The 19,814-nt window shown below is 50.1% G+C and overlaps 11 protein-coding genes across 11 annotated transcripts; 8 read left to right on the top strand and 3 right to left on the bottom strand.

Moving 5' to 3' along the window:
* Positions 1 to 1,440: 1,440 nt before the first annotated feature.
* Positions 1,441 to 1,862, bottom strand: BDZ99DRAFT_464466 (uncharacterized protein). Its single transcript, XM_033720325.1, has one exon. It carries the CDS (start codon positions 1,791 to 1,793, stop codon positions 1,446 to 1,448), a length of 348 nt encoding a protein of 115 aa, XP_033575584.1. The 5' UTR covers positions 1,794 to 1,862; the 3' UTR covers positions 1,441 to 1,445.
* A 132-nt stretch (positions 1,863 to 1,994) lies between these two features.
* Positions 1,995 to 3,596, top strand: BDZ99DRAFT_446221 (uncharacterized protein). Its single transcript, XM_033717960.1, has 5 exons — positions 1,995 to 2,277; positions 2,325 to 2,412; positions 2,462 to 2,860; positions 3,065 to 3,400; positions 3,458 to 3,596. Exons 1-5 carry the CDS (start codon positions 2,022 to 2,024, stop codon positions 3,546 to 3,548), a joined length of 1,170 nt encoding a protein of 389 aa, XP_033575585.1. The 5' UTR covers positions 1,995 to 2,021; the 3' UTR covers positions 3,549 to 3,596.
* A 336-nt stretch (positions 3,597 to 3,932) lies between these two features.
* Positions 3,933 to 5,819, top strand: BDZ99DRAFT_464468 (uncharacterized protein). The gene is made up of 2 exons (XM_033720326.1): positions 3,933 to 4,242; positions 4,353 to 5,819. The coding sequence occupies exons 1-2, from the start codon at positions 4,009 to 4,011 to the stop codon at positions 5,751 to 5,753; spliced, it is 1,635 nt and encodes a 544-aa protein (XP_033575586.1). The 5' UTR covers positions 3,933 to 4,008; the 3' UTR covers positions 5,754 to 5,819.
* A 1,290-nt stretch (positions 5,820 to 7,109) lies between these two features.
* BDZ99DRAFT_446222 (uncharacterized protein) lies at positions 7,110 to 7,588 on the top strand (the record flags this gene model as incomplete). The annotated part of the gene is made up of 2 exons (XM_033717961.1): positions 7,110 to 7,426; positions 7,481 to 7,588. Coding segments are annotated over exons 1-2 (333 nt in total), but the record flags the coding sequence as incomplete, so codon positions are not given.
* Positions 7,589 to 7,818: 230 nt separating this feature from the next.
* Positions 7,819 to 8,211, top strand: BDZ99DRAFT_343733 (uncharacterized protein; the record flags this gene model as incomplete). The annotated part of the gene is made up of 1 exon (XM_033714408.1): positions 7,819 to 8,211. A coding segment is annotated over one exon (393 nt), but the record flags the coding sequence as incomplete, so codon positions are not given.
* A 137-nt stretch (positions 8,212 to 8,348) lies between these two features.
* On the top strand, positions 8,349 to 8,849 carry BDZ99DRAFT_572456 (uncharacterized protein; the record flags this gene model as incomplete). Its single annotated transcript, XM_033728199.1, has 1 exon — positions 8,349 to 8,849. The coding sequence occupies one exon, from the start codon at positions 8,349 to 8,351 to the stop codon at positions 8,847 to 8,849; it is 501 nt and encodes a 166-aa protein (XP_033575589.1).
* Positions 8,850 to 9,096: 247 nt separating this feature from the next.
* Positions 9,097 to 11,130, top strand: BDZ99DRAFT_59716 (uncharacterized protein). The gene is made up of 2 exons (XM_033728753.1): positions 9,097 to 10,870; positions 10,990 to 11,130. Exon 1 carries the CDS (start codon positions 9,344 to 9,346, stop codon positions 10,694 to 10,696), a length of 1,353 nt encoding a protein of 450 aa, XP_033575590.1. The 5' UTR covers positions 9,097 to 9,343; the 3' UTR covers positions 10,697 to 10,870; positions 10,990 to 11,130.
* A 315-nt stretch (positions 11,131 to 11,445) lies between these two features.
* On the top strand, positions 11,446 to 12,242 carry BDZ99DRAFT_522159 (NAD(P)-binding protein; the record flags this gene model as incomplete). Its single annotated transcript, XM_033725685.1, has 3 exons — positions 11,446 to 11,482; positions 11,528 to 11,797; positions 11,851 to 12,242. The coding sequence occupies 3 exons, from the start codon at positions 11,446 to 11,448 to the stop codon at positions 12,240 to 12,242; spliced, it is 699 nt and encodes a 232-aa protein (XP_033575591.1).
* Positions 12,243 to 14,098: 1,856 nt separating this feature from the next.
* BDZ99DRAFT_59736 (uncharacterized protein) lies at positions 14,099 to 14,878 on the bottom strand. The gene is made up of 2 exons (XM_033728754.1): positions 14,854 to 14,878; positions 14,099 to 14,752 (listed from the first exon to the last, which is right to left on the bottom strand). Exon 2 carries the CDS (start codon positions 14,606 to 14,608, stop codon positions 14,252 to 14,254), a length of 357 nt encoding a protein of 118 aa, XP_033575592.1. The 5' UTR covers positions 14,609 to 14,752; positions 14,854 to 14,878; the 3' UTR covers positions 14,099 to 14,251.
* A 1,089-nt stretch (positions 14,879 to 15,967) lies between these two features.
* BDZ99DRAFT_499891 (uncharacterized protein) lies at positions 15,968 to 16,819 on the bottom strand (the record flags this gene model as incomplete). The annotated part of the gene is made up of 2 exons (XM_033723685.1): positions 15,968 to 16,668; positions 16,753 to 16,819. 2 exons carry the CDS (start codon positions 16,817 to 16,819, stop codon positions 15,968 to 15,970), a joined length of 768 nt encoding a protein of 255 aa, XP_033575593.1.
* Positions 16,820 to 17,094: 275 nt separating this feature from the next.
* Positions 17,095 to 18,537, top strand: BDZ99DRAFT_478095 (uncharacterized protein; the record flags this gene model as incomplete). Its single annotated transcript, XM_033722148.1, has 1 exon — positions 17,095 to 18,537. The coding sequence occupies one exon, from the start codon at positions 17,095 to 17,097 to the stop codon at positions 18,535 to 18,537; it is 1,443 nt and encodes a 480-aa protein (XP_033575594.1).
* Between the last annotated feature and the right edge of the window lie 1,277 nt (positions 18,538 to 19,814).

A 19,814-nucleotide genomic window follows, 5' to 3' on the forward strand; every position in this document is an offset into this window, starting at 1 on the left:
AGTGGGCTTTGGGACAGCTGATGTTTGATGGCATAGGAAAGGGCCCCTTGCAGGCTGAAAGCGGTGTTGTGCAACGACGATCGGCTGTTTGGCTCTAGGGCTACAGAATGGAGACTTTTACTTTGAATTTTGTTCTTATTCCCTTACCTTTTCAAGCTCAATTGGGCGAAGACGGAAGACACAAGACGACAAGACCAATTAACTTAAACCGACTTCATACTATTTTCTTGAGTTGATGTTGAAACTGCAACTCCGCTGGCCAGTCATTTTCTCGGTCCACGGCACAACCGGTCCAGCCGGCGGGTAGCTTGGTAGAGCCTTAGGATTGGGACCCACCTCAGGGCCCAAAGATCTTCCCTGGGTCATCCAGGCACGTGCCGGGGTCAGTTTGGGTGAAAGCGGTTCGAATGTGAGGCTGAAGGCGGGAAGAAGGACCAATGCACATCGAGATCTAGACTCTGCTGACGCAGCGGCTTGCATTCTGGCCTTTGCTGTGTGCGCTTTGACAGAATGGCGATGACCTCAACTACCCACACCCATTTTGCACGTCTAGTCGCCACTTTCCTCAGTAGTACTGCTCTGCTGCTGATGTGGCCGTATGCCACCTACAGCGCCGGAAGCACTCTGCCCTCCGAAGTGACGAAGACGTGCGACAGGACGACCTCGCAAGCCGCAAGCCTGGCCTAGGCGTTGTCAGAAGCGCACGTAGCACCTCGCCGGAAACTTGCTGCTCCCTGCGTTTCGTCGGCCGACCCGACCTCCAATTCACTCAGCTTCTTCACCACGCCGTCAGCGTCCGCCGACGACGACCCTCTCCTCCCCCACGCCCTGCCTGTCACCTCGCAACGGCTGTAGCGGCCAGCTGAAGGCATACAAGCCGCTGCATTACCCTCCATCCGGCACCAAACCCCGCGCTCCGCCGGCTTTCGTGCCGCCGTAACACCCAAACTCCACCCAGCCCTACCATCCCATGTTCCAGGATTCCAAATAATCAAACCTCTTGGGGCTGTGCAAATTCTTACACGTTCTGACCACCGATTGTAACGCATCACTCAAAGCATTGTCTTTGCAGCTTCCATCGTGTGAGTCTTGTTGTTGCTTCGACTTCTCCATCTCACGTTTGCACACCCATCCTACTACACAATGTATGCTACACTTCCACTCCAATCTCCCCGAGAGCCCCATCTCCTCGTCCTACCGCGCGCGATTTCGCATATCTCACCATATATTCTTCCGCGCTATTTACTGTTATCCCCCAAACTCCCTTGCCGTTGAGATATCTGGGTCCGCTTGCACAACATCCAGAGCTCTCCGCTACCCCGTGAACATTGTCTCAGCTGCGCCATACGTTTGAAGCTACATAAAACTTACACTTGTCCAGATAGCTCATCGCCTTGACAGCGACTTCTGTCGATCAATGCGCGAATTATAGCATGGCAACTATATCACCCGACCAGAAAGGTAGCACCGACCTGGGCGACCTGCATTCGATTCGCAATGGCTCCGGTACGTTTTCTTCTTTCATGCTGTGCCGTCGCTTTGATGCTTTTCGTCTGAGCGACGTTGTCTATGTTCCATCCTCGGGCCTCATTCCATGCGATCTTCGTGCCTGTTTTGCTAGGTGACCGCGTCGTCGACCTATCATCGGCTAGATCATCTCGATTCGTATACTCTTTATGGGCTACTCTGCAAGCGTTCTCTCTTTCGAGAAACCCCGGCAACACGGAGTCGTCCTGGGTCTTCGCCGAACTCAAGACGACGCAGAATAGACCTCTAGCATGGGTAAACTTCATGTTTCTATCGGCTTTTCAATATGCCGGTCGCGTGTCGCGGCCGTTGGTCTCATCAGCCCGCACATAGAGGATGGCTATTTCTTTTGGCACAAGAATACATATACTGCGCTATGGGACTTCATTTCCGGTCCATCTCGATTCCAACGCCACAGCATCTAATTTCTTATTGTCTTATAAATATCTCCTTCAATCGTCATGTCTCATCAAAGATATCCGCCATGGTCAGATATGCTGACGTCTCCGCCCAACTACTCTCCTTCCGACGTACCAGTTGGACATACACCGTTTCATGTTCCTCGACAGTTTCCCTCTGAGGGTCTGTCTATGGGCAGTCACAGGCGGGGTAGTTCATCTGGCCTCGTGTCGGTAAAGGAGAGTATGGGGCATTGGCCATCTGCAGGCAGTGAATCAGCCAAGTCACAGAGTCCGTTAGCGAACTTCGGTTTCTTCAAAAGCTTGACCAGCGATAAGAAGACTACTAGAGGTTCGTGTTGCTGAACCTCTATAAAGCTGACTCTGACCGTGTTTTAGATGGACAAACACCCAAGCGGAGGGGTCCCAAACCTGATAGTAAACCCGCCTTGACTCGGAGGCAGGAACTGAATCGGCAAGCTCAGAGGCAGGCACCATGTGTACCCTGTATGGGATATCACTAACAACTTGATTAGGACGCATCGAGAACGTAAAGAGATGTACATCAAAGCTCTGGAGCAAGAAGTACTTCGCCTAAAAGATACCTTCGGTACCACTGCTAGGGAACGAGACGCTATGGCGGAAGAGAATCGAAGACTAAAGGAAATCCTTATCGCGCACGGCATCTCATTCGACTTATCTAGCCCAGGTACGGCTGGCTTCGGCAGAGTTGGTAGTTCCAACTACGGTAGTAGCTCAACCGGTAGCATTTCCGGCAGCTACGGACCCGGTTCAAACTCTACCGGCTACACATCACCTCCGAGCGCGACGCCACAAAATCAAGGCGTTGGACAGATGTCCCCCTCACAGCACCCCAGACAACAGCCAAATAACGGCATGGACTATGACCAAGTCGGGATTGACTTCGTTTTGACGTACGATCGAACGCCCTATCTTTCTCCTCCACCCCAGCAGTAGCCTACTATCTCCCTCCATACCACCTCCATCAATGATCTCTCCACAAATACATCGTTTTGTTTCCACCTCTCACGAGGCGCAAGACAAGAGAAGACACCACCATCCGTCAGCCACCCACTATTCCCGAAGAATCATTCTGACACCTCTCTGTGTCCCCACAGTCTCGAGCGACCTTGCATGGACCACATGCAGATGCTGATGGTGCGTGCCTCCGACTCCGACGCCGACGTATCCGGCCACGCGCTCATGGCCACCTGCCCACCCGAGTCGCATATTGTGTCCACTCCCAACGACCCATATCCGCACCGAATGCCCGACATCACGATGCCAGACCTGCTGAAGCTGCTTGATCTGAGCAACCGGCTACCGCTGGATGGCGAGATTACGCCCATCATGGCGTGGGCGATGATCATGAAGCATGAGCGCTTCTTTGAAATCACGAGGGAGGAGTTTGAGGCTATCAAGGGAGACTTGTTGGCGAAGGTCAGGTGTTATGGGTGCGTTGAGCTTTCTTTCTTTATGCTGAACTTCCTATCTGACGTCTGCATCTACAGATTCGGCGCTGTTCTCGAGGAATTCGAGGTTCATGACGCGCTCATGGCTGTCTCAGCTGCTAAGAGCAATGTGAATATGATTATGCAGTAATGTCAATGCGCTGGGAGGAAAAGAGCTCGGACTAATGCTAAGTCGCTCGCTTTGCTTTGACGGTTCCTGATGTGGCCTGTCGCTTTTGCTTCAGTAGTAGTTTTACGAATTCACGCTTTCATGCTTGCTGTGTACATGTTTGCCACTGCTTAGAGTGCTTCGATAAACTATCTCAAGCTGTAGGTGTATCCGTGTGACCACTTTGATACCTCGCTTAGTTACTTCAAACGCCTTAAGATGCATCTATCCACGGATGAAATGGACCCTTGAATATCTCTTAGCGTCCCAATGAGGTTAGGCTCATCTGCAGGGGTCTTAGTGGAGCAGCTTAGTTCCACCTCGACTTCGACGCGCCAACACATCTCCTTTTTTTCTCAACTGTCCCTCGTTCTCACTGCTTGCCTCGGAACTTTCCCGAGCTCTGTGCCCTCTTCAGCTTCACCCTCCAAGGCGACCGATCATGGAGCTCGCGGTGTTCGACACTGACCCCACCCTCTACCTCTTTACCTCGCTCACTGCGGGGTCCTCCCATATCGTTACCGCGACTTCACGTATTGAGACGATCTTGAAGGCGAATAATATCCCATTCACGTACAAGGACACCGCGACAGATGATTTGGCACGGAAGCTGTTTCAGAGGAGGGCTATGGGGAAGAAGCTCCCGATGCTAGTGCAGGGGGGTTACGTTATTGCTGTAAGTGCAGCTTCTTTATACAATAGTATATGACACCCGGTGACAGCAAGGAGCTAGAAGACGTCAATTGCTTCAAATCGTTACTACAAGCTAGTCTAACAATCTCTCAGGACCTTGAGGAGGTCGAAGAATGGAACGAATACGGTGAGCTTCACGACAACATCAAGGTCGTCGCTGCTGCTCCCATGACCACAAAACCTGTCCCTGGCGCATCCTCTGCCCCCACGCCCACTGCTCAAGCCCCCGCCAAGCAGGAGAACAAGGACCCGGCCGCTGCCCTCGCCATGCGCACCCTCAGCGCTGAGGCCGCAGCTAAGGGCGCCGCGAAGAAACCCATACCTATCAACATCGCTACCACCAATCCGCTGATGACGGAGAAGGTGAACACTCCCACAACACCGTCGAAGGCCGCTGCGGCTAGTGGCATTCTGAGCCCGAAGTCGGTGCCGCTGCCCGCAACCCCTACCGCTGGGGCTACAAAAAAAGAGGCAGTCAAGGATACTGAGAAGGCGGATACCAGCAAGTCTGCTGAGACGAAGGGTGCTGTTCCAGCTCCTGAGAAGAAGGATACCAGCAAGTCTGCTGAGAAGAAGGAAACTGCCAAGTCGGCTGTAAAGAAGAATACTGCCAAGTCGGCTGTAAAGAAGAATACCACCAAGTCTGCTGTGAGGAAGGTTGCCGCCAGGTCTGTTGTGAAGAAGACTGCCGCCAAGCCTGTTGAGAAGAAGGCTACCGCCAAGTCGGCTCAGAAAAAGGATACTACTAAGTCTGCTGAGAAAAAGGAAGAGAAGCCAGGCGACTCGGAGAAGGCTATACCAGGCCTAGCTAAACCCGGGGACAACAAGTACAAGTCTGATGCGCCGCCCAAGGAAATTGCTACTGGCGGAGTCCCCGAAGCGCCCGTGGCTGTGTTGCAACATCGTGGGTCGAATGTGGGAGAGGCGAGCCAGGAAGAGATTAAGGCGATTGAGGACAGCCAGGCGATCAAGGAGGAGGACGATGAAGACGAGGAGAGTGAGGATGAGGAGAGCGAGGAAGATAGCGAAGAGGAAGAGAGCGAGGAAGAAGAAAGCAGTGAAGATGAGACAGACGAGGAGGCGGGTGACCCCGGACCGGATGTGATGAGCACATTGAGCCCACTTTACAGGAGGCCGAAACCGGAGCATCTCGAAGAAAAGGTAGTGACACCCATCAAGAAAGAGGAAAGTAGTAAAAAAGAGAGTAGCGAAGAGGAGAGTAGTGAAGAGGATGAAGACGGCGAGGATGACGCTGACGAGGATGACGAAGATGACGACGACGACGACTCTTCAGAGGAGGATGAGAGCGAAGAAGAAGCTCCAACCGCCTCAAAGGCTCCTGCCGCAAAGAAGCCGGAGTCGAGCGCGAAGGCTGGAGAAAAGTCTGTTGTCAGCGCAAAAGCTAACGAGAAGGTTTCACAGGAAAAAGAGTCGAAGACTCAAGCTCAGAGTGCGAAGGCGGGAGACAAGGCAGGCGTAAGTGTCGAGGATTGAAGTATCTTACTGGACAGTTGGAGGAACCCATTTAACAGTGTTGAGGATAGGATTCGCAGGGCAAGGCCAGCCATTTCAGCCTGATGTGTTGCGTTGGTCCCCGAAAGCAGGCCAAAGCGGGAGAATGAGTAGGGTACCTGAGCGGACATATTTGGGAGCGGAGCTTGGAGCCGCTAGCACTCATCTGCATGTTTGAGATTGGAGTTCGGCCATTTGTACGATGGGGGTCTGGCTTTTTCTAGAGTGTGGGCGTTTGGTCTGTCTTCAGCTCTCACACGAACCGGCACATGTGGTGGCTGGGGATGTTTTCTAGCATAGCGGCATTGTATTCTAATCGATACGATGAGATTCTTTCAACGTTACCTTCGTTGTGTGAGTGTTTTTAAGTGCACGTTTCTGCTTGATACTGTCATGGGTGCCTCAATCTGCTTTTATCAAATCCCAATTTATCATCTTGCACGATTAGTGACCTTGCTAGGTCGCCTCAAGCAGGATCAGATAGGTGTATATAGACTAGAAGTGTAGCACATCGAGTCAAATTTAGATTAGTGCATTGAGGCACTACGGCCGGTGAATAAACTGTAGACACATATCACCTGCAGTGACGAGGTATTGTATTTTACTTAATGCTTCTGCAGGGTTCTAAGGTGATCATCCCAGTCGGGGTGTGTCATGTCTGTGAACTGACTACGACTCATAGCTTGTATATATGTGTGGTTATGTTATTATTAATTCCTTCATGTTTCTTCGGATCTTTAAGGAGTCGATCGCGCTCGTGATGAAAGTCACGTGCGATCGATATGATAATCCAGTCCTAAAATCCAGCTCTAATAGAACGAGCTTCTAAAGCATGTCTTGTCGATTTATGAATAGGGTGAAAGTGTGAGTGCCAAGGCATATCCATTTATACATGTCAAAGAAAAAAGAAGAGAGTGAAGCCCTGGGGGGGTTAGTTGAACGTACGTCACGTGCTGAAATAGGTCAACCAAGAGGAAGGCTATTCACTTTACTTCCTACCTATAAGGGTCGGTTGCTGCTCTTGAATTAAGTTGGCTGATGGGAAATAGAATTAATACGCAGCTTTGCGGAGGCACGTGGAAGTATCTCGTTGAGTTAGCGTTCTTCTGCAATTCAACCTTCAAACCCGTCATCTCCTCTCTGCAACTACCTACAACCCTGGCAGCTATGAAAGCAACACCCAATCATGATCAACACGAAGAGATTTTGTTTTCACGTTGCGTATTCCGATACTGCGCAGCCTCGGAGGATGTCTGCCTAGCCACGTCACACAGGAGAGCCTTGCGCCAGAGGAAAGCCTTAGACCAAGAGGGCTGAGCGCAAAGTTGAGACTTGAGCCTTCGAGATTTCAGCCGCCCTAAAGTTCAACATTTCTTCTGCAATGCAAACTCATCTACTCCTGGCATCGCCGTAATCACTGAAGCCCAACATGGCAGACCCATTGTCAATCGCGGCTTCTATCTGTGGGATCGCATCTCTTGCAAAGACGGTCGTAAGCAAAGGATACAAGTACGTCAAGGCTGTCAAAGATTATCGTGAAGATGTTAGCAGGCTCTTTCTTGAAGCCAACATTCTCTGCGGCGTCTTGGATCGACTAAGCAGGATGCTTGAAGAAGGTGAGGAAGACGAAGATGAGGATCAGATTACCAGCAGAAGTAAGCCTGCTGCAGTCGCGCCTATAGCAACTAAATGACTGATATCTCCACCAGTTTCGGGGATCCCGAATTATGTCCTAGTGTGTCAAAAGACTCTGAACGAGATTCTTCGTGTTCTCAACGGCTTCGAGAGAAAAGCAGTGACTGCCAACCAAGGTGCGGGCAAAAAGAAGAAGAAATCATTTTTAACGTGTCTCTCCAAAAGTGATTTGAAATGGCCTCTTTCGAAAGAGTCTACCATGGCACTCGTTGAATCTCTCGAGAGACACAAGGCGACGTGCATCCTCCCACTTTCTGCCAACGAGCATTCGCTTTTAGAGTCCATACCCACCTCTGCTACGGAGACCAACAAGCATTTGCAGCAGATTCGAAAAGACCACAATACGCTCACAGAGGGTATAAAGACCCAAGAAAATACGCGTGTGCTCCAATGGCTGTCTCCCGTCAACCCGCAGCACAAACACCGCATCTTTCGAGAGGATTATCAGGAAGGTACTTGTCTTTGGGTCTTTGATTTGCCAGAATACAAAGCATGGGCGACAGAAGAGAATACCGCGCTTTTCATTTATGGCATACCAGGTGCCGGAAAAACGACGTTGGCTTCGCTGATCATCGACACTTTACTGGTGCAGAAACCTGCCGGATTTGCGTTCTTTTATTGCCGCCATGACGACCAGGCTACGCATGTCGGAGCTAATGTTCTTGGCTCACTCATGGTACAGCTTGCGATGCAACATCCTTCAGCTTTTTCCGATTTCCTTGAATTCTACAAGCTATATCATCCAGAAGGCAAACTCAGCACGAAATCGAATGAAATCCAACTGGTCACCGGAATTCTATCAATGTCGCAATACTTTTTCAGGAGATGACCCTGGTAATAGACGGTTTAGATGAATGCGGAACGCCATCTTCTAGAGCAAAAATGCTCAATGCTCTCTCTGGAATACACAAAATGTGGACACCAAGTTCAGGAAAAACGCATGATCCCAATATCAGACTGCTGGTCTTCGGACGAGCGGAGCCTGATATCCGAGACACTCTTGACGAGTTTTCCTGTATCTCCATTGCTGCAACGTCCTCAGATCTGCAGTTATTCGTCGCCGCCCATCTGAACACGATCAAGACAAAGAGCATGGACTTAAGAGAAGACATCGTTACCACTCTAACGCAAGAGGCGAATGGCATGTTTCAATGGGCAAAACTCCAGGTCGACTATCTTTCCAGGCTACCAAATGATAGGGAAAGACGAAAAGCGTTGAGATCTCTTCCACCTGATCTCCCGGCTACATACGTAAGAATACTAGAGAGTATCGACTCTCATTACCCGGAACAAACGAGGGTGTACATTCGGCGTGCGCTTAAGTGGCTTGTATTGGAAGAAACCCCGCCCAGTTCAAGACAAAACCTTTTGACCGACGGTTAACGAAATCAGCCTTGTGCCATGCTATAAGTATCGAGCTGAACACGGCCACATTGGACAACGATACTGTTCCGATCGAGACGGAGCTTATCAATTGGCTGTCTAGCCTGGTCAAACATGATAAGAAACAGCAAGATCCACTCCTTCATCTCAGTCACTTCACAGTTAAAGAATTCTTGCTCAGCTCACCAGATACCGTTCCTAGCCGAGTAGCCAGGAGCTATCTCGTCGATCGAGGAACTGATTCCAGCTACCTTGCCGAAACATGCATTGGCTATCTCTCCCTGGACGACCTCTTACTACTCGGTGTGAATTCACATGCCGAAAGAGCCAATTTCGCAAAAAAGTATCCGTTCTACTGCCATGCAACGGCATTGTTCCACATCTATTTTTATCACTACGATACCGCGCGCCCTGAACCACCGTCTTACTTAAGGTTCTTTTCTTCTCCGCAAAGCCCCTTTTATTCTCTATGGAACTTGTTCTATAGCACCTGGATGCCAACATGGACAGAATACACTTACTTTGACTGCGAGGGGGAAATGAATGAGTCATATTTGCCATCAGGACTCAGCCCGTTGCAGTGTGCTGCCGCAAGTCTTCTTCCACGAACCTGTGCCAGACTCTTAGCCGAGAATGCAGATCCTAACGGAAGATTAGAAGGTGCTCCTGCTCCGATTCATCTAGCAATATCTAAGTGTCACTACAACGAATTTTTTGGCCTCTCATCTCTCGAGCTCTTTCGCAATACCAACATCCGACCTTTGCTCAAAAAAATGGAAATCTCAAACCGAAGGCTAAACACTGTTCATATATTAGTCGATCACGGCGCCGATTTGGGTTCGGTATACGAGTTTCGAAGTAACAGGACAAGCTCTATTGAAGTATCGTTTATGGGAGACTTCGACATATCACCTCTATGTCTTGCGCTCATGTTTTTTGAGCTGGAGGTGAGCAATCTGCTCCTTGAACTTGGCGCGAGTCTTGAACCAAGCCCCGCTGGACTTGGTATGTTTTACATGGCTTTCGAAGCCGTACTTCAATACATCTCATTCAATGAACCGTTCATGCCATCTCTACTCAAGACGGGATTAGAGAGTCTCGTTGCCAGAATCTCCGCCCATATTGAATCCAACAAAAAGGAGGAGCCTTCACCTGAGCCAAAGTTCAGATCACATCGTGACCGAGGTCAATTTGTTGTCGAGGAGAAAATAGACATTGAACCAGTCCGTTCTACATCCGATTTGATGTTACCTACTGGAGATGAAATTTGCGTCGAAGCCACTCGCCAGAATGATGAAACTAGCACCTTCAAGGATGAAATTTCAGCAATGTCGTTTGCTAGCGGGATGTACCAGAATGGCTCCCCTGAAGCAACCATATTGTCTACTCAACCTTCTGAAAAGGCGGAGTACCGAAATTCGGATCTCGACATGGCTTTAGCCACGAGAGATGTCGAGTTACTTATCCAGAGAATCGAGTTCAACCATGGAGAATCCCGCAAATCACAGAGCCCATTAATGATGGCCTACCATCTCGGAAGACCAGATATCGTCAAGTATCTTCGCAAGGAGGGATTCAACCTATACACGCGCGAGGTGGTCCAATTCTATAGCGAAAATACAAAGCTCGCGAAAGAACTGCTTGGCCCTATCAAACACCACCTTATCTCGGTATCACGAGCTCAGTTACGATGCGCATTTGTGGATTTCCTTGACAACAAGCCGTTTCCCAATTTTGAGGAGCTGGACTACATATTGGACAATGCAAGCACGGATAATAGCGACATCCTGGCCAGACTGACCTCGTTGGCAGTCCGTCGCAAGCACAATCTCCGCGCTCCAAATTAGAGCCTCTAGGATTTGACATTCAAGGTTTCATCATGTCAAAAGCAATGCACGAGTGCTCACATTCAGATCCGTGTATGACAAGGGGTAGCTAAGGTTCCCATTTGCAGCCTCTGAAATTTGACATTACCGATTTTATCATGTTTAAACTCCGGGGGTGTCACACACGATCTACTTGTAAGTAACAGCCAAAATTTCAATTCACCGCCTCCAGAACTTGACATTCACGATTTAATTGCTCAAACGCTCGGGGGTATCTCACGCTATTTTCAAGGTGTTCACAGGCAAATTTCCAGCAGTCAGATTCAGAACCTATGTAAACACTCAAATACACGAAACGAGCGTGTATAGATTCAGGACTGTCCCAAATGGCATAGTTGATCCTCCAATAATCAACAGCCTCACACAAGATCTTTCCATGTCCAGGTGATATTCCGTGCCGGTAGCTCGCGTAAAGTCCAGGGAATCGGTGTTAGGGTTAGAACGTTTTATAACTGCTCTTATATTTGTATTCTCGGGACGTGCGAATCTGGGTTCTCGCTTGACCGTTTGTAATGAAATCGCTCTTCATCGAACCCTTGGCCGCATGCCGCCAATGGAATTAAGCTCCGGAGGCTGTACCATCCGCGCCGTAGTGCATTTGTCACCTATCAAAACTTTACGCTTACGCGAACCACGAATCGGAGAACAATAGATATAATGGTCGCGCTGACCTCAGATTGTCCGAATCATACTCGCGATAAGTCATCTCAATGGCAAAACAACGCATCCTCGTCCTTGGGGCCACTGGTGAGAGAAATCCTAACATTTATCGCATTAACTAACATAGATTAGGTGGTACTGGCCTAGCCTTCATCAAAGAAGCGCTCGTTCACGCTTCCCAGCCAAACCTCACGCTTTTGATACGCACTCCCTCAAAAGTGTCGCAGGAGTACCGCAACAATTCCCGCATCACTATTGTCAAAGGCGAACTAAATGACCGAATTGCCGTTGAGAAGGCCTTACAAGGCGTCACTGCAGTTGTTTCGTTTCTTGGGCCATACATGACGCTAAAGGCGACGCTGCTTCGCGACACTAGCACGCCAATTGCGGACTCTTTACCCAGTTTGTCTCATCCAATGAACCCTGAATCGACTTAATACTCACTTAGGCCCCAGCACTCTTCACAGCCATGCGCTCCGCAAACATCACCCGCATGCTTGCTCTATCCACCCCAACCGGGCTTCCTCAACCCACTTTCGAAGAGAAGTCTTGGTCCTGGTGGGCAGCGGGCTGGTTTATCTACCTTGTAGCTCCGCAAGGCAACGCCGAGATGACGAAGATCGGGAAGCTGGTGTCCAGTCAAACCGATCTGGAATGGACTGTTTTCCGCGTTCCATCACTGACGAATGGGAGCGCGGATAAAGTGGTTGAGGTGGGTTATCTGGGGGGAAAGGAGTTTAATGTCACGGCTGAGCTGACGAGGGGGAGTTTGGCGAGGTGGGTGCTTGGGGAGGTGGAGGGAAAGGAGTGGGTGGGACGGGCGCCGGCGGTTGCGAATGGGGGGTAGGCGAGGAGATGTGGAAAAAGTAGGATGGGGTCGGAGATACGGGGGTGGTGGTGCTACGGGGTGAGACCAGGTTTGATATAGGAATACCTTTGGTGAAGTAGATCACGTGATCAGGGAACGCTTATCCCTGGAGCTGCTGGAATAGCAATCTACCTAGTCCTTTAGGTCCAAGATGAAGGATAAACTGCCGTAACAAACTGAAACCCAACTTCGTACTCCGCAAAGGAATCGACTAGTCAGCAACCTTGGAAGGACCTAGTTAAGTATGACTGCGCCACATCGTGCAATTAGGTATACAGCGCAGGATCTCCGTAATATCTCCTTCTATCTTCACCATTCTTTGTTGTTCTACTTAAACCAACTACCAGTGCGATCTTCTTGCGTCTTCAAATTATGCGGATACAGGGCGGCACAGGAATGATGCAGGAGCGGGCCAGAAAGCAACTCATTCGGGAGCAAAAAGTGTTCGACCATCGCTCTAGCCTCATGATGATTCGGAAGCGAGCCTTGACGCAGGCATTTGAAATGCCACCACGGAGTAAGAGCTTCAAAAATGGATAGGGACTCTCCAAATTAAAGACTGGAGCTCGGGATCAATCAACCTGTCCACTATTTGCGAAACTCCTTGCTGAATTACGTCTTCGTATATATCGAGAGGTCCTCTGCGGCAGCCCCTCTTTGCACATTCAACGGACAAACCAAAAGACCATACGAATGAGGCGCCCCTGGTGGCGGAGAAGCAACCTTTCGGAAAAGGCGCCGTGGCATGGATACAGCCCGTGTTCATTTCTTGAGTGCAATTTGCGCAGATGGCCACACTCAAAATTTTCTTCTATTACCCTGGAGCAAACGCGACACTATTATCGCTGCTCTTATCATGTCGCGCAATGTATGCTGCTCTTATGTTTTCAGCCAGAGCCTACGTCTTTTCTTTCAAAACTTTGCTGATCTTGCAGCTAGATATCTTGAAGCCATTGACCTGCTATATACCCACAACACTTTCTACTTCCACGAGTTCGTCGACTTCGCACACTTTTCTAGACTTGTCCTCCCGTATCGGTTTCGTTCGATCCGCACTCTCGCGGTTCATTTCGAGTTCGACCCTTGGAAAATGCGTCTAGGCGGCCCGCTAGAGTACCGGACGCAAGGTTGGGAGCAGTTGTGGAGCGCCCTGCTAGAATTGGAGCATCTTGGCACAATCCATGGGAAGATGTCTGTCTCGAAGGGGATCATCCTGTACGAATGGAGGGAAGGGCGGGGGAAGTGGACAGAAAAATTGGAGCTTTTAGCACCTCTGAGGAAAGTGAGATGCAGTGGAGATTTTGTCTTGTTGTTTGACTAATGGACCGTCTTCGTGCCGATGAAGTATTTGAACGCCTTACGACGGGTCCAAAGTACTCTCGAAGTGCTTGAAATGACAGCATAATGGCAGAAGTGGCCTGGCCTGGGAGCCGCATACTTCAATCTCTCAAGCTTTGGCAAACTGCGCAAAGTCATTTTACCGTCCATCTGCTTCTTCGGACGAGCCCAGCTACCGGACGATATATACACACTTTGTAGCCAGTTTCCAGCTTCATTAGAAGAATCATAATAGCGCCTGACTCTCGTTTCTCATTTTCTATAAAAGCCTTCTTTTCGCGTTCAACTATCTTTTTCCTTCTAGATACATCCAGCGCTATTGGGTTAAAGCCCCAGACTCAAACGTTCAATGGCTAGTGAAGTTGAAAATTTGCAGAGATTCAAGCACATGGGAAAGGGCTCAGACGGAATCGTCATTTGCGCTTTGATTCTCCAATGCTGATGTCTATCTCCACGGCCTTCTATGATCCTCTATCAGTTTTTTATTAAGTTGACAACCCGAGATCACCTTGAAGTGTAGATCGACAACAGCTGCTATAAATGCCGTTTATTTCTAACCAGCGCTGAAGTCTACTGGAGAAGAATTGTATGGCTCCTCCACATCATCGATTCGCAGTCAACTCAGGATGTCCATCATCACCGCCTGGGCATCATAGAGGAAGACGACAGCTTCGCTCCACGAGCCCCCGCCATTTGAATCCACTTCGGGCAATTCTGCACACCAACCCAAATTCGCTCCCGTATGATTCCTCGACCCTACCGCAACAGCCATTCCCAAGCACCAACATAGTTGGTTTACATCCCCATTGTTGCAGAAGTAGTCGAGAGGATTCGAAAACCTCCATCATGCCGCTCTCAGAAGTATCTCGATTGATCATGCTTCGCCCAGCCGTCAATGGAGAAAAAAAGGCTGCAGCGTGGAAAGAGCACGCTTTATACCTCCGCCAGACCTCCGAAATCGGCACGCACGCAGAACACGTAAGTTCAAACACGACAAGCCACGACATGTATGTACCGTTGTCAGGTGAGACTGAGTGCCTCCTCCAGCTGGGTAAACGTATTCAGAGAATTAGTCATCTTTCACCGAGGATTGAAGTAGCAAGATCGAGCACGTGCACGCCCGGTGGCAGTGCGTTTGAAAGTTAGACATACTGTAGGTACCATTTAGGGGAGTCCAAGAGTAGATAGTTATTAGAAACGCATCGAGATACATGAATATGGAATGAAGATCATGCTCGGGGTGGCGACTTACTATTAGTCCAATGATAATTTCCACCCGTCCGGCTTTCTGCGCGTTTTCTAAGCACCACCCTTCCATCTGCTCGAATTACCCTCTTCAATATTCCACACCAGGTGAAAGTATCAATGAGGATTTTTAGTCCCGGGTTGAAGCCTTCGCCGCCATTCAGTGACTAATGTGGAGAATTCAGCGACAGCAAGAAACGCTCGTGCAGTCCAAAAGAGAAGTGCAGGATGCGTAGCGAATGCATGGCCGGAAAACTCCGCGAAATCAAGAACGAAAAAGCTAAAAACAAAGGGCGGGCCCCATACAGGGCCTACCTCTTCGATAAGCAAGAATGAACCTCGCAAATCGAAAACGCTAAATACAAAAGGGCGGGCCCCATACAGGGCCTATACCTCTTCGACAAGGAAGAATGAATCTCGCACAATCGAAAACGAAAAAACAAAGGCCTCTCTGCTGCAGTTATCCTTGAGGACCAGCTCTGGGCGGCATGCCCAACGGCCAATGTTTGGTCACTAGTAACGGCCTTGGCCATTTGGAGGGTGGTCAGAAGGGTCGTCTTTGTTTCCGGAGCATGCTGGGCCCTCTGATTGATTGCAGTCAACTCTTCTAACCGCTCCTGGAGACGGGCAGTTTCGTGGCGAAATTGTATCGCTTGGTTGTCCCTTTCTTCGTTATAGGCCACCAAGTTCCTCATACATGGGGTGCATTTCTGAACCCATAAGTTTGCCTTGATCTAAGCTTTTCTGCTTGGGCCTGTGGTTGTCGTTTGCGCACTACCTCTAGCAGCCGCGACGTTGAAGCCTGTACCCGTTGAGGCGTAGCTTTCGCTAACGCATGCCAGGAAGGCCTCTGAGGCAGCCGCGTACGTAGGTCAGGCGATGAAGTAGAGAATGAATGGCCTTGTTTTGACGCTTAGCCTAATCCTTGCTCTGAAAACCGCTTCCATTAGGGCCATGAGGTAGCTGGAAGAAGAGCCGCTATATTCATGGTCATCCCTCGTCCGATTGTTTATCGTGTAACCAATGTACTTCAAGGGAGAATGTAGAGGGACATCCTGTTCATCCCGAGGGATGGCCCAGAGACGGCGCTCCAGGGCCTCGCAGAAGCTGAGCAAGACCGACTATTTTGCTTCTGAAATGATAGAAGCGTTGTCAGCGTTCAGGTATCGACGGCTGCCTTTCTCGCATTCTTCCTTCGTCCATGTCCGTTTCTCAGTACTCATGACATTGTCAATGTCATAAGCCAATGCATAGCTCTCGGGATACTGATCTGCGTAAATGTGAAGATAATGAACCGCGCGAACTTGTTCGCGCGGGGTTGGGGACAACCCTGTATCGTCAGTTAAGTACCGAGCGAATATGCTAGGATGAGCCGGGACGTCGTATGTGCTATGCTCCCGATTGGCCTCCAATGCTTGCTTGACGCCTTGTGCTCTTGATGGATGAGGGCGTGCCAAGTTCCCACCCATGATTTCAAGAAGCAATGATTTGGCAATTGAGCAAGTTAACGTCACGCAGCTCTCGAACCCTATATTCCAGTCATCATTCTGAATGTCCCCGTCTGGCGTTGCTTTGACGCGGCCGTAGGCTTTCCTGATAAAGTCGTACTGGCCCTTCTGCAATTCGATTACAAACTCGTACCCAGAATCGGCGAGCTCTTTAAGCTGTTCGAGAGAGAGCGGGCAAAGGGTCCCGACAGGCGTTGGCAATTCGTCATCGTAGACACCAGCTGAGGCATTGTTGCCGGAAGAACGCGTCGCAAGACTGGCGATGTACTGTTCCGGCTCGTCCCCTTCAATGTCATCGGAATCGTTTTCATCGTCTGTATCGTAGATGCAGATGACGACGTCTCAGGCGGACAACGATCGCTTTATAGATCGCTCGGAATCAAGCCCGTCGTGTGGACCCTTTCGTGCCGAGTTCGAACTTGAGGTGAAAGCCGACCGAGGGTTGGGCGGAATTCCCGCAGGCATGTTGCCATGAGACAAGTCCATCGTGCAGCGGTGCGACGCTGTGCGGACAAATGGTACTTAAGCGCTCTTGATGTCGTGTGACATGATAGATAAAGGGTGGACAGAGCAATGTGACGTTAGAAGATTTCAAAATAACGGGTTAGTCAGCGAGAGGCGCGACACGTAGAACACAGAAGAGCCACCAACATCGACACCTCTACCATCACACAGTCCCGCGAAGACCGTAGCAGCATTGCTAAATTCACGCGCCTCATCGTTGCCTTTGCGCATCCAAAATGACGCCACCACGCGAGCGGCCTTCGGCCAACATGGGGAGAGTGGAAGACGTAATTACCGTCTGGCAACAGGAGCTGAAGGGCGAGTGCGCTCGTCGGCTAGGCGTCCTCCCACCTTTTATCAGCACTAATCTGAACACTCTGAAGGGACGCCTAGCCAAGGCGACCCAAGAGACTTATGTTCTCCGGAGCGAAGGTATTGTTGACGGTGAGAATTTTCAATCTTTGCATTCGAGCAGCGGGCGTCTCCAATCCACTCTTGGATCTTTTCAATCGAGCATCTTGAGTTTCGACCCGTTGCTCGCGAGTCTGATGGACATCAAGTCTTCGCTCGTCTCCTTTTCATCCAAGTCAAGCGTAGGGGCTGTACGGCCCTTGCTTGCAAATGCCGACCGGGAGCAATTCCAACGGGCAGACTTTCCATCCAATCCCGTGAATGCGGGGGCCGGAGATGGCGTGCATTTGTTGAATTCCTTAAATGCGGATGCAAACAATAGCACCTCCACTCAGAGCAGCAAGCTTGTAGACGATGGCACTGACATCACCCACATCCTCCTTGCTCTGAATGCTGCAAATGCTAAAGTGGAACGCAAACACCAAGAGTTTGCTGACCTGGCACGGCTCATCAAGACTCTCGTCAAGTCGGTGGAAGATGACGCGGTGGAAGAGTGCTCCAGACTCACGACTACGTTGGAGAGTCTCCGAATCAGCTCTGAAAAGGAGCCACGTCGGGCAAAAAGCACTAACCAGCAGCGTCAGAGACAAGCCGCCGCCAAGGCAGAGCTCTTAACCAGTCGGCTCAGGATCCAGCGGAGAATGCACATGTCAACAAGCCGTCAGCTGAAGAGACAGATGGACCACATGACTCAGGCATCCAAGCGGAACACCATCAGCTACGTGCAGGACAAGCTCGACCTGACCGAGCAGCTGGGACAAAAGGACGCTGAAGTCAACGAGTCGAAAACCTCTCTCCAAGAGTTGAGAAATTCGTTTGACGAGCAGAAAGAGGCCTTAGTCAAAGAAAAGGCGAGAGCGAAACGTCTTGATGAAGACCTTACCTCGAAGAGCACTGCCGCCACCAACGCAAAGGACGAGGTCAGACGCATCCAAGGCCTACTCGATGGCGCCAACTCAGAGACTAGTCGCGTCCAAGAGCTGCTCAACGGTCAGACCGCAGAGACCAGCCGCATCCAAGTGCAGCTCGATGGCGCCAACTCAGAGAACGACCGTCTCCAAGCGCTGGGTGACAAGTCAACTGCAGAGAACGACCGCCTCCAAGAGCTGATCAAAGGCGCCAATTCGGAGACCAGTCGCGTCCAAGAGCTGCTCAACGGTCAGACCGCGGAAACCGGCCGCATCCAAGCGCTGCTGGACAGTTCGACGGCAGACAGACCGCGTCCAAGGTCTGCTCGTCGAAGAGACAGCCCGTCTAGTAGAAGCTAGGAATAGGCTTCACGCACGGGAAGTAACCATACTTCAGATGGTCGCTGCAGTGACGATAGCCAACGTGGCGGCTGCACGTGTACCAGCAAATCCTTAAAAAGGTGTTGCGCCCGCGAAAATGGGACGCGTAGTCGCCAGAAATCCTGGCGGCGATGGCTTCGGCCCGGGACTAAAATCTTCATTGATACTCTCACCTGGTGTGGGATATTGAAGATGGTTATCGAGAGCTTCATCTATGCAGAAGCGCCAAAGGCAGGACAGTCTGTCATACGCCTGGAGTGCTGATCTGGAAGCGACCGTTCTTCAACGCAGTAATCTAATCAAGGCTAACAACGGTGCTGCCAGGTGATAAAGATGCATTATGATATTTTTGTTACCTGCTAGAGCAAACAGCCGTCCTATATCGCGATCTGACGCGTTGATTTACTGCGCTGCAATCTGCATCCGCGTCCTCGGATTTTGAAGGCCTTACGCGATCTCGATGCTTCTAATACTCTCAGCTACAGTCTAGAATAGACCCGCTGCTCTTATCAATTATATCGGCCCTTAGTTGAGCATAGGTATAGGGAATTGCGGGAGAACAAGCCGGTGAACTTGACAGTCGACTTGAGGTGGTTCGCAGCGGCACGAAATCTACTAGTCTGGGAGGATGTTAACTAAGCTCAACGGTCGAGAACTTCGGAACAAACACTTAGACATACTTAGCATGTACCTGGAGAGAAAGAGACCGACATCATAGAACATGGAGGAACCTGAAGGTCGAGGGACGGACGAGGTTGCCGGCCGGAGTATATTGTGTTTAGTCATCATCCTCAACTCCAACGTCAATCGATTTTTCTTTTCTGCTCTTACACAACAAGCAGTGATATAAAGGAGACGATTCTCAGTTTTGTTCGGGAATAGATGTATAGAGCCTCCTTATCCCGCCCACCTTCTAAGATGCACGGTACTGGCGCTTTGACTTCCGACAGCGAGCTTCTTAGCTCCATTCACAATCTTGTAGCCTCCAGGACTGTACTACCATACGCCCCTGGAGACTTTCAGTTTCTTTAATACTGCGTTTATCCCGTTGTATGAATCACGTTGTGGTGAACTTCGCGTCAACTCCTAGTTGTCTCTATTGTTCCAGAGGAGAATAGACAACGTCAAACATATTGGAAAACGCAACTCAAAAGCTATTCCAATCCACGGTCTAGTAGATTTTGCTTCCCGCTCCGACTTCTTTTGCTGCGCTAGAGCACATCAGACAATGTCAAATGTTCCGAACATGACCGCTT

Source organism: Mytilinidion resinicola, assembly GCF_010093595.1.
Source record: "Mytilinidion resinicola strain CBS 304.34 unplaced genomic scaffold BDZ99scaffold_12, whole genome shotgun sequence".
Taxonomy (NCBI): domain Eukaryota; kingdom Fungi; phylum Ascomycota; class Dothideomycetes; order Mytilinidiales; family Mytilinidiaceae; genus Mytilinidion; species Mytilinidion resinicola.